The sequence below is a fragment of the Symphalangus syndactylus genome, chromosome 12 (assembly GCF_028878055.3).
Source record: "Symphalangus syndactylus isolate Jambi chromosome 12, NHGRI_mSymSyn1-v2.1_pri, whole genome shotgun sequence".
NCBI lineage: Eukaryota > Metazoa > Chordata > Mammalia > Primates > Hylobatidae > Symphalangus > Symphalangus syndactylus.
The window spans coordinates 85,102,147-85,113,004 of NC_072441.2; the positions used below are offsets into that span (position 1 = coordinate 85,102,147).

General features: G+C 57.3%; 1 protein-coding gene across 1 annotated transcript; it reads right to left on the reverse strand.

Annotated features, from left to right (window-relative positions):
* Nucleotides 1-204: 204 nt before the first annotated feature.
* NES (nestin) lies at nucleotides 205-8,872 on the reverse strand. The gene is made up of 4 exons (XM_063624871.1): nucleotides 7,903-8,872; nucleotides 6,637-6,761; nucleotides 4,874-4,947; nucleotides 205-4,624 (listed from the first exon to the last, which is right to left on the reverse strand). Exons 1-4 carry the CDS (start codon nucleotides 8,857-8,859, stop codon nucleotides 744-746), a joined length of 5,037 nt encoding a protein of 1,678 aa, XP_063480941.1. The 5' UTR covers nucleotides 8,860-8,872; the 3' UTR covers nucleotides 205-743.
* Between the last annotated feature and the right edge of the window lie 1,986 nt (nucleotides 8,873-10,858).

The following is a 10,858-nucleotide window of genomic DNA, read 5'->3' on the forward strand; positions in this document are numbered from 1 at the left end:
CCCCGGCCCCAGCACTGCTTCCTGCAGCTTGGGTCTGTCTGCCTTCATCCCCCCAGGAGGCCTCCGGGTCCTCCTCTCCTCAGCAGGCAGCCCCTCCCCAGCACCAGCTTCCTCCTCTCCCCCCCAGTCTCCCCTGCCACCCCGTCTCTGCTCCTGTACTAACCCTGAGGGCCCCCTCTGAGTGGGGGAAGAAAGAGTCCAGACTTTGAAGGCGGAGGCATTACTTTATTCAGACAGGGACTAGCCAGGCAGGGCCACAACGTGGCAGGGATGGGGGGGTCAGGACATGGGAGTGCCGTCACCTCCATTAGCCACAGGCCAGACGGCCCAGGAGGGAGGTGCTACTGCAGTGAGATGGCGCAGGGCTGCTGAGCTTGGGCACAAAAGCCAGCATGTCACCCTCCCTTTGGAGAAGCCTCTGGGCCACAGGCCTTTTCCAGCTGACGGGATGCGGAGGGAAGGGGACCTAGCACTATCGGGATTCAGCTGACTTAGCCTATGAGATGGAGCAGGCAAGAGATTCCCTTTGCAGGGCCGGAGGTTATATTCCTACAGCCTCCATTCTTGGAGTAGGCTCCTTTGCCACACCCCTTTTCACCTTAGCAGGCCAGGCCTCTCAGCCAGAAACCACACGTCAAGAGGTCGTAAGTTAAGAGTGCTGCTCCTGAGCTGGGAGCGGGCTTGAAGGCATCCTTCCCCTCCCCACACCCCTAAGTCCCCAGTGCCGGGCAGATGGTCTTTTCCTAGTCCTCCCCTGAGGACCAGGACTCTCTATCTCCTTCCCTCTGAGTGAACTTCAGGAACTGACCCTGGCCCAGGTGAACAGAAGCCCCTGCCCAAGAGGTCTTCAGGGCACTCCCCTCCTCCTCCTGAAAGGGGCTCCCTCGGTCTCCCTCAGAGACCAGCAGCGTTCCTTGCCCCACTTCCTCAGGCTGCTCCAGCCCGTTCATCACTCCCCCATTCACATGCTGTGACTTCTCCTCCAAATTGGGACCCTGGCCATTAACACCAATGATGTCTGCCCCTGGGCCTGCATCCTCTATCCCACTGGGGACCTCCAGAGGGCCAGGGACTTTGTCGTCCCTCTCCAAGGAAACAGGGTCAGACTCTTCCTCTGAGCCAGAAGGCTCAGCACTGTCCTGGGACTCCGTTTCCAGGGCAGTCATGGGAGCACCAGCCACTGCACCCCTCAAGCTGTCATCCCAGGGGACACTGACACTCACAGAATCAGACTCCAGGAATTCCCCTCTCTGGGAGCTACTCAGGGCCTGGAGGCTGCCAACAGAAGACCCTGGCCCCCACCGCCCAGCCCCTGGCTCCCTCGCCTCCTCCTCATCCTCCTCTCCCTCCTCCCCACTTTCTTCCTCATCTGCAAACCCATCGGACTCCCTATCCCGATCCCAGGCTGCAGGCTCCAGTAGCAGCTGGGGCACCTGGCCCAGAGGTTCTGCCACCTCCCCAGGGACCCCAGGAAGAAAAGGTGCCTCAGTCCCCAGGTCCTCAAATTCCTCTGACAGGTCAGAGTCACGGCCACACTCCTCTTCTCCCTCCTTCCCCTCCTCCTCTTCTGAGGGTGGGGCCTCAAGGCCCTCGGAAGCCAGGACAGCAGGATCCCAGCCCTCCTTTCCAGTCTCCCCTTGAGGCGGTGGCCTCTGCTCTCCAGTGGGGTCCCACCTGGGGGAGGTGGGAGACCTGAGGTAGAGGCCCAGGGGAGTGGAGTCTGGAAGGGTCTCCCCGAGCTCATCCTCCTCGCTCTCTTCTCTGCTCTCCTCCCCTTCCTCCTGGAGGCCCTCAGGGATCTCCCCAGAACCCAACTCCTCCTGCTCGCTCTCTACTTTCTCCAGGGCTTCAGCCCTCCTCTGCACCCCCCAGCTAGCCTCCTGACTCCCTTCAGCCTGAGGCTGGGGCCCAGGGGCATCTTCCAGGATCGGGGTGTACATTGGCCTGGGGGGGACCAGCACTGGTGGTACATCCTCCTCAGCTTCCTCTGACCTCAGGGGCCAAACTGGAGGGGCATCACTTCCAGCGTGGCCCAGGGTCTCAGCAGGGAACGCCTCCTCTGCTCCCCTGGGGGCCTCAGCCTCTGACTCCTCCCGACCCTTGGGTGGCTCCCAAGGGTCTCTGCTCTTCCCAGGCAGCTCGGAGAACTCTGTCCCCAGACCACCTGCCTCCTCTAGGTCCTTTCTAGGCCCTTCCAAGCCCTGAACCCTCCTTGCCTCCAAACTCTCCTCTTCCAGGGGTGGTTCCATCACCTCTTCCCTGGTCAGATAGCCTGGGTCCTCCAGCCCTCCCATTTCCTGCCCCGGGCCTGGCTCAGCTCCCGCAGCAGACTCACCCGTGGCAGGCTCTGACCCCAACATGACCTCTGGGGAGGCTTGGTCACCCCCTGGGGCCACATCCTCATCTTCCACCAGGGGCTTTATCGCCTCTGGCAGCCCCTGGGGTGCTTGAAGGCCTGGGGCCCCCACCTGTTGTGATTGCCCTTCAGGGTCCTGGAGGCCCTCAGCCCCTCCCTTCCCACTGGCTCCCTCAACTAGGCCTCTCTGCTCTTTGGGCTCAGGGCTCTCTGGGTGCCCCTCGCCTGGGATCCAGACCTCCTCTGTGGCATTCCACTCTCCCTGCTCTACCACCTCCTCCTTCCCAGTGAAGCCATCCTGCTCCCTCAGATTCAGCTCTGCCTCATCCTCATTTTCCACTCCAGCCATCCCAGGGGGGCTTTCCTGAGCCAGTTCTTGGTCCTTCCCCACCGTATCTTCCCACCTCTGCACATCTGCAGGCTGCGGCACCTCCTGTCCCTCCTCCTCCAGAGACCTCAGTGACTCTGGGTTCTCTCCCTTCCCCAGGTTCTCTTCCTCTTCCAGATTCCTTTGACTCTCCTTGTCTACCTCCTCTGATCTCAAATTCTCCAGGTTCCATGCTCCCAGAGATCTCAATGATTCCTGATTCTCCTCTTCTAGGAGTCTCAATGTTTCTTGGTTCACTTCCACAGACTCCAGTGGTTCTTGAATTTCCTTTTCTAGAGGTTTCATTGTCCCCTGATTTATTTCTTCTGGAGACCACAGTGGTGCTTGAGTTTCTGGAGATTTCAGTGTTTCCAGGTTCTCTTGTCCTGCAGACTTCAGTGATTCTAGGATCTCTGCTTCTAAAGATTTTATTGCCTCTACACTCCCTTCTTTGAGTGACTTTAAGACCTCTTGATTCTTATTTTCAAAAGGTCTAGCTATCTCCTGGTCAAGAGACTTCAGTGGTTCTGGATCCACTTTTTCTGGGGGTCTTAATGTCATCTGATCCTCTTCCCCTAGAGACCTCCGTCGCTGTTGAGTCTCTTTTTCAAGAGTTCTCAATGTTTCTTGGTCCTGTTCTTCTAAAGACCTCAGTGGTTTGTGATTCTCTGTTTCTAGAGGTCTCACAATACTCTGGTCCTCTTCTTCTAGAGTCTTCAGTGGCTCCTGGTTCTCTTTTTCTAGAGATCTAAAGGCCTCTTGATTCTCATCTTCAAGAGACCTCAGGGGTTCCTGATTCTCCTTTGTCAGAGGTCTCAGTGCCTCCTCATCCCTGACTTCTGGAGATCTCAGTGGCTCTTGATTCTCCTTTTCCAGAGCTGCCAATGACTCTAAGTTCTCTTGCAGAGAACTTACTAATTCTTGATTTTCCTTTCCTGGAAATAAAAATGTCTCTAGATTACCTTCAAGAGAGTTCATTAGTTCTTGATTCTCCTTTTGCAGGGATTGCAATGTCTGTGTGTCCTCTTTTCCTATAGGCTTAAGTTGGCCTACAGCCTCTTTTTCTAGAGGTCTCACTACCTCCACATCCTTTAATAGCTCTTTATTTTCCTTTTCTAGACTTTTTAGTGTTTCTAAGTCTTCTTCTAAAGACCTCGGACATTCTTGATTCTCCCTTTCTAGTGTCTCATGGCTCTGGTTTTCCAGAGTCTTCAGTGACTCTTGAGTCTCCTCTCCCAGAGACTTCAGGGTTTCTTTTTCCAAAGGAACCTGGGAGTCCTGGATTTCCTTCCTGTTTAGATCCTCTTCTTCCCATATTTCCTGCTGCAAGCTGCTTACCACTTTGCCCTCTATGGCTGTTTCTTTCTCTACCAACCCCCAGATTTGCCCTTCACCTTCCCCTTGGCATATGCTGAACACTCTAGACCCACCGGATTCTCCATCCTTAGCCTCTAAACTGGAGTGGTCAGGGCTGAGGGGTGGGGCCAAGGAGGCATGGTCCTCTGGGGACTGGCCTGTACTGGCCTCTTGCCGCTGGCCCCCAGGCTCCTCTGGTCCAGGCAGGATGCTGGCAGGAATGGCCACCCTGGCTTCAGCCCGCAGGGGCTCTGGAGCCTGTTTCCTCCCACCCTGTGTCTGGAGCAGAGACACAGGAGCATCCTGGGCTCTGATCTCTGCATCTGCAGCTGGAGAGGGTGCCTGAGGCGTGGGGGAGATGGGGGTGCTGGCCAAGGTAGGGGTACGGGCCTGGAGGAATTCTTGGTTCTTAAGAAAGGCTGGCACAGGTGTCTCAAGGGTAGCAGGCAAGGGTGAGGGGAGGGAAGTTGGACTCAGGACTGGGAGCAAAGATCCAAGACGCCGGCCCTCTGGGGTCCCAGGGAATTGAAGCTCCAGCTTGGGGTCTGGAAAGGCAGAGGGGGAAGAAACAGCATCAGTATATCACTGGCAGTGAGGGGAGCCACAGAGCAGCCACCACTGGCAAAAGTATCCATGTGCCTGCCCCTGGCGCCCATGGCTGGGCTGAGAGCATGCTCATTGACACTGGAGGCCACGGACTTGAGATTTAGATTGGTGCATCTCGGGAAAGATAGGTCTCGGGTATGAAGAGTGAAGCAGGGTAGTTTCTGGGGGAACTTGGCCCCTCCTCTTACCCTGAAAGCTGAGGGAAGTCTTGGAGCCACTGCCAGGTGTTTGCAGCCGGGAGTTCTCAGCCTCCAGGAGGGTCCTGGAGAGGACGGAGGGAAAGTGGGGTCAGCCCTCTGCCCCCAGGCCTGCAGGCAGCAAGCCAGCTGGGGACAACTCAGGCTGAGCTTGCAACATCCTGGCACTGCAGGCTTCCTCTTCATTTGACACTGTCACACAAAAGCCACACTCAGGGTGAAATCACACAGTCACATACCCACAGACATCACACACTTGGTCACACAGAGTCACACCGTATTTGGGATACACAGCAGAGCTCAGACATAGAAGCAGATTCCCACACAGTCGGACATTGCCCTACACACACCCACACAAGGCTTAGGCTAGCCTCCTCCTCCCAGCCCAGGCCAATGACCTCATCCTCTGAGTGGGGGACTGATTCTCATGCTAATTGCTGCCATTGTCCAAGCCACCATCTGGAGGGTCTGAGAAGGAGAGGATTCTGGGGAAGTGGGAATTCTCAGGCCGTTCCCATGGGATGGGCTCCCTCCTCCTTCCCCGGTGGCCCCCAGAGCTAGCGACAGACAAAAGCAAATGAATTCAGCTCCCCCTCTCCAAATCCTTTTCATGCTTCAAAAAACAGCAGTTAAATTCCTCAGGGGCCCACCAGACCCTTCCCCTCAGTGGCTTCACTGGGGGTCAGGGCCCTCATCTAAGGATCTCTAAGCACTCTGGATCCCAAGCTCTTCGGGGCACAGAGGTCTTTGTATCCAGGCCCCTGCCTCAGCGCCCCTTGAACCAATTAGGGGAGCAGGGATCAATCAATTCAATAACTTAGGCTGAGCAGCTGCTCCTCTCTGCTTTGCTCTATGATCTCTGAGTCTGGTTAGCACTCGCTATAGCCTCACGTCTGTCCTTCCCAGTGCTGCGGCCTTCCTTCTGGGCTTCTCTTCCCTGGCGGTGGAGCCCCTCTCCTCCACGTCCTCCCCAGAGCCTCACTGACCTTCCATCTCTGGGCCTTGCCTCCCCTCCTTTCCTGGATCTCATGTGGCCCTTCACCAGCCACAGAGCCCCTTCCTCAGGCTCCATCAATGGTCCCTCAGCCAACAGGACTAGTTTCCCAGAAGAGACTGCGGGCTTTGCCCAAGGCCACATAGCAAGTGAGAAGCCACCCCTCCTTGGTCTCAGCCATTTCTAGGATAACAGAAAATGTGGACAATGAAAGGCTGGGCAGGACCAAGGGCACTAGGGGCATCAGAGGAGTCAGGCCCCATGACATCCAGGCTAGAGGAGGCCTTGGAAGTCCCCCAGCCCAGCCCTCAGCCCCTCGACAAGGCTGAGGCCCAGGTCAGGTGGCAAGTCAGTGCAGCCACCCCATGCCTGCAATGCCTCCTTTCCGTGGCTGCCAAAGGACATGACCCCCTGGGTGTGGGCACGCATAGAGTTGGAGCTTTGCCCCTTGGGGGAAGGGTCTGGATGCAGTTGCCCCACATGGGCCCAGCCCCTCTCCAGAGGCTGTCCCACTCGGCAATATCATCTCTCTTGGGGGGATTTCCTGGGCACAGGACATTTCTCAGGTCTCCAACCTATGGGGGAGCAGATGGTTTCAGGCAGGACATGTTTCGGTGTGGAAGTGACCAGCCTAGAATCACAGAACCCAGTGGCAGCAGAGTTGCCATCACCTACACCTCTGGTCCCCTTCAGCCATGTAGTCTGCCCCAGCATGTGTGTGCACCTCTGTGTGCCTGGGTGGACAGGGCTCGTCTCGTACCTGTAAGTGGCCACCTCCAGGCTGAGGGACATCTTGAGGTGTGCCAGCTGCTGCCGACCTTCCAGGACCTGAGCGATCTGGCTCTGTAGGCCCTGTTTCTCCTGCTCCAGGGCCTCCACAGCCAGCTGCAGGGCAGGCGAGAGGCAGTCAGTGGAGGGGCTGGGGTCCCTTCTGTGAACCAACTTGCTTCCTGCCCGCTGCCGCTGCCCGGGAAGCACCTCCTGCTCCCTGGCTGACTTATCTGTGTAACAGACCCCTGCCTCCCCTACCCTATTCCCTGCCCAGAGAGCCCCCTCTGGATCAGCCAAGATGAGCCCAGGGCCCCTGTCAGCCCTCTCAGCTCTCTCCCATGGCCTGCTCCTCCTCTGAGGATGCTGATTAAATGGTAGCACATGTTGCTCAGAACACAGCTCCCACAGGAAGGGGAAGTGACAGAGGAGAGGAGATGGGTTATGGAGAGAGAAGAGGGGGAAAAAAAAGTGAAAACAGAAGGAAAAACGATTAATCAAGAGGCTTGGAGCCTGCAGGACTGGAAGGCAAACAGCCCCCGTCCCCCATTGGTCCCATCTCCCACAGCTGTCTCCGGCTCCTCACAGCAGGCTCTCACCCCCGCCCCACCCCCATTTCCCACATGTTCTGGATTCTCTCTCCTGTGAGAGGAGGGATGGGGAGGTGGCCATGGCACCTCTGTGTGGCCTAGGCAAGAAGCTGTTTTCTCAGCTGCTGGTCACATCTGTGCCCTGTGAGAAGGAGCAGCTGTTATGGGCCTCTGGAATGTGCTCCAGGGAGCCGAGAAGCCATGACATGGGAGGGAGCTGGTAGCCATTCATTCACGGCCCCTCACTCCTCCCCTCAGGGGGAGGAGGGCTGTGAGGAACTTGGAGATTCTGAGTAGCCAGGCCACCAGACTCAGCGCCGAGGCGACAGTGCTGGGTGTCTTCCTAGTAATAGCAGAGCCTGGGAAGGGGCCCGGAGCCCCGGTCATCATCAGTGCCAGAAGGTGCCATCCAGAGAGTGGCGGGGCTGCTGCAACGGGTCTTGGGCCTGACTGCCCACCCGGGATGTGCTTCGAGAAGCCCCACCATTCGCATCCTACACTAGACGGGCTGTAAAAGTCTAGGACTTGTGGCATCAGGTTTCTGAGAACTGGCTCCTGATTCAGCAGCCAGCTAGCCCCACTCCCTTCCCAGAAGGTCTCTGAGCTTCATAAGGGACTTTCTGGAGCTTTCTGGGACTTTCTCTCACCCAGGCCCTCAACCTCCTCACCTGGAACTTTTCAGTAGCCCTCAGCCGCTCCTGCCAGCGGCCCTCCAACCTCTGTTCCAACGCTGCCCTGCGCTCCTGGAGGCCTCCGCGCTCAGCCTGGAGCTGCTGCAGCTCCAGGCGGCCCTCGCGGGCACCCTGCACCGCCCGGCCCAGCCGCTCGCGGGCCTGGCCCAGCGACGTCTCCATGTGTGCCACGCGCTCCTGGTAGCCGCGCACTGCCCCGCGCCACGCCTCGCCCAGTCGCCTTGCCAGCTCCTCCACCTCCGGGGCCGGCGCGGGAGGCCCGCGGGGCGGCGCGGGGCAGCGGGGGGCACAGGCAGCCTGCGCGTTCAGGCCGACGCGCTCCTCCTCGTGCGCCACGCGTAGAGCCTCTAGCTCGCGCTCCAGCTCTGCAGCCTGGCTACTCAGCCAGGCCCGGGCGCATTTCTCCGCCTCGACGGCGCGCCGGTTGCGGGCTACCTCCTCCGTCGTCCGCTCCCGGGCCAGCCGCAGCTGCTGGCATCGGCCTGCCACGCCCTCCAGCTCTTCAGCCAGGTTGTCGCGCGCCACCTCGGCCGCGTGCTTCTCCCGCCAGCGCTGGTCAACGAGGGCCCGCAGGGCCGCCAGCTCGTCGTCGGCACGCGCCCGCCAGGAGGTGTCCGCGGATTGTGCCCGGAGCCCCCCAAGCTCCGCGCTGAGCAGCTCATTCTGCTCCTCCAGCGCCTTGACCCGGGCCAGGTAGGCCTCCAGGCGCCGATTGAGCTCCCACATCTGAAACGACTCCTCCCCCATGCAGCCCTCCATCCTGCTCGTCTGACCCACTGAGGATGGACAGACGCGGGGCACCAGGAGAAGGGAGCGGATCGCAGAGCTTTTAGGACGGAAGAGAAAAGAGACCGACGGGGACAATGACGGGGCGGGGCGGGGTGGGAGTAGCCTGAGCGACTGAGAGTCGGGAGTGGGAGCGAGGCTATTCATACTCCCGCCAGGCGGGCGGGAAGAGGGGCGGGACCCAGGCCTTAACCCCTTAGAGGTCAGAGAGTGGCAGCAGCTTCTGTCCCTGCTTCCCCGGGGTGCTGGAGAGTGGAACCAAAGAAGAAGCCGTACCATGGAGAATCGGATCTGATGGTCGTGGCTTTCTGAGGGAGGAGGCTGTGAAGAAGGGTCACAATCCCCGAAAAAGGCAGATAATGCACAGAACTGAGCCTGTGGGGGTGGGAGTGCCAGGACGTTCCAGCCTGGGAGGGAGTGCAGTCTCAGTTACTCAACACATCCGAGAGAGGTATCACTTACTGAATTCCTCTAAGACTCAGTTTCCTCATCCATAAAATGGGAGCAATGATGGAAATCGCATGGCTGCTGAAAAAAAATGGATGTGGCCAGGTTTTTGTTTTTTATTTTTGAAATAGCAAATGCTCCTCCTCCTGAAATACTGGAGAGAGTACTACAGCATTGCAGAAGAAGCTGGAGAGACGCTGCCTGGAAAACAAGAACAAATGTCTGATATTAGGACACACGGACACACACACATACACACACACTCGCTATTGCCTGAGTCTCCATCAGAAAAGGGAGCGACCAGGTGAAGGGCCGTCATGGGCTTAACGTTTGTCTCTCCATCCTTCCTACAAGGCTTCCGTATAACTGCGAGGTTCAAACATCCGCTTTAGGAAGTTCTGTTCTTGGAGAAGGGCCCCTTCTCCAGCACCCCCTGCCAGAGAACGTTGGGTGGTGGACGCCCTCTGGCGGCTTTCAGAAGTGGAAGCAACAGGAAGAGGCCATTCTTTTCCTTCCTAACGACTAGCCCGTTTATCCAGCCTTTATGATGTGCCCAGTCGTGTTCCAATATTTTACTTCCATGATCTGACTTAATCTTCAAAACAATCTTTTAAAGATTCTACAGTTTATGAAGTAGAGAGCTCACCAAGGGTGAGAGTAGTAGGGAAGACTTTCTGGATGGAGCACATCCTTGAGCTGGGAGGTAAAGGACAGGTGGGATTTGGGGGATTTACAGTGAAGGAGAAGTAGGGCTGGGGAGGAGATGCAGGGATAATGAGACGGAGGGGATCTTTGGGGAAGGCGTTTCTGATCAAGCTGCTAAATCCAATTTAGCTCAAGTGTTAATTGAGCACCTACTATGTGTCAGCACCAAAGAAATTGCAGGGACTCTGTGCCAGCCCTGGAAATGCTTATAGTTTGGTGATGTGAGGTCAACAGTGATGGGCACTCATAGTCTGGTGGTAGAGGTAAACATAAAAAGATGAGTACAATACTTAATCAGCCTCCAAGGTGCTGGGGACAGAGCCAGGCAGCACAGAGGATGGAGAGGGTTTTCTGGGTAGAGGGTACAGCCAGGTCAATAACCAGCAAGTCATCCCTCCAATATCCCCTCCCCTTGAGGAGTCTCTCAAGGACCCCATCCCTGTCCCCAGGCCAATGGGGCTTTGGAATTCACCACCAATATGTAGAATGGAGGCCAGAGAGGGGTTAGTGACAGGAGATTGACTGAGAGTCAGTGCAGGCCAGGAGGCTGAGGAGCTGGGATGCCCAGACTCCTTCAACCTTGGATTACCTCATAAATCCTGCTGTTTGGTTTGGGCTGAGGGCTCCCCAGAGTTGTGGCCAGCAGAGCTTGCTTGGAATCTCCTCCTCTCTTTCTTTTATTTTTATTTTTATCTTTGAGAGGGAGTCTTGCTCTGTTGCCCAGGCTGGAGTGCAGTGATGTGATCTCGGCTCACTGCAAACTTCGCCTCCCCGGTTCAAGTGATTCTCCTGCCTCAGCCTCCCAAGTAGCTGGGATTTCAGATGCCCGCCACCATGCCAGGCTAATTTTTGTATTTTTAGTAGAGATGGGGTTTCACCATGTTGGCCAGGCTGGTTTGAATTCCTGACCTCAGGTGATCCACCTGCCTTGGCCTCCCAAAGTGCTGGGATTACAGGCATGAGCCACTGCACCTGACCTCCTTCTCTCTTTCAC

Excerpts from the sequence above, each read along its gene's own strand:
- NES (XM_063624871.1), bottom strand. The coding sequence starts at position 8,859 with ATGAATAGCCTCGCTCCCACTCCCGACTCTCAGTCGCTCAGGCTACTC. Across the intron at positions 4,948-6,636 it reads CTGGAGGTGGCCACTTACAG|GACCCTCCTGGAGGCTGAGA; the intron begins GTACGAGACGAG and ends CGTCCTCTCCAG. Across the intron at positions 4,625-4,873 it reads GACTTCCCTCAGCTTTCAGG|ACCCCAAGCTGGAGCTTCAA; the intron begins GTAAGAGGAGGG and ends CTGCCTTTCCAG.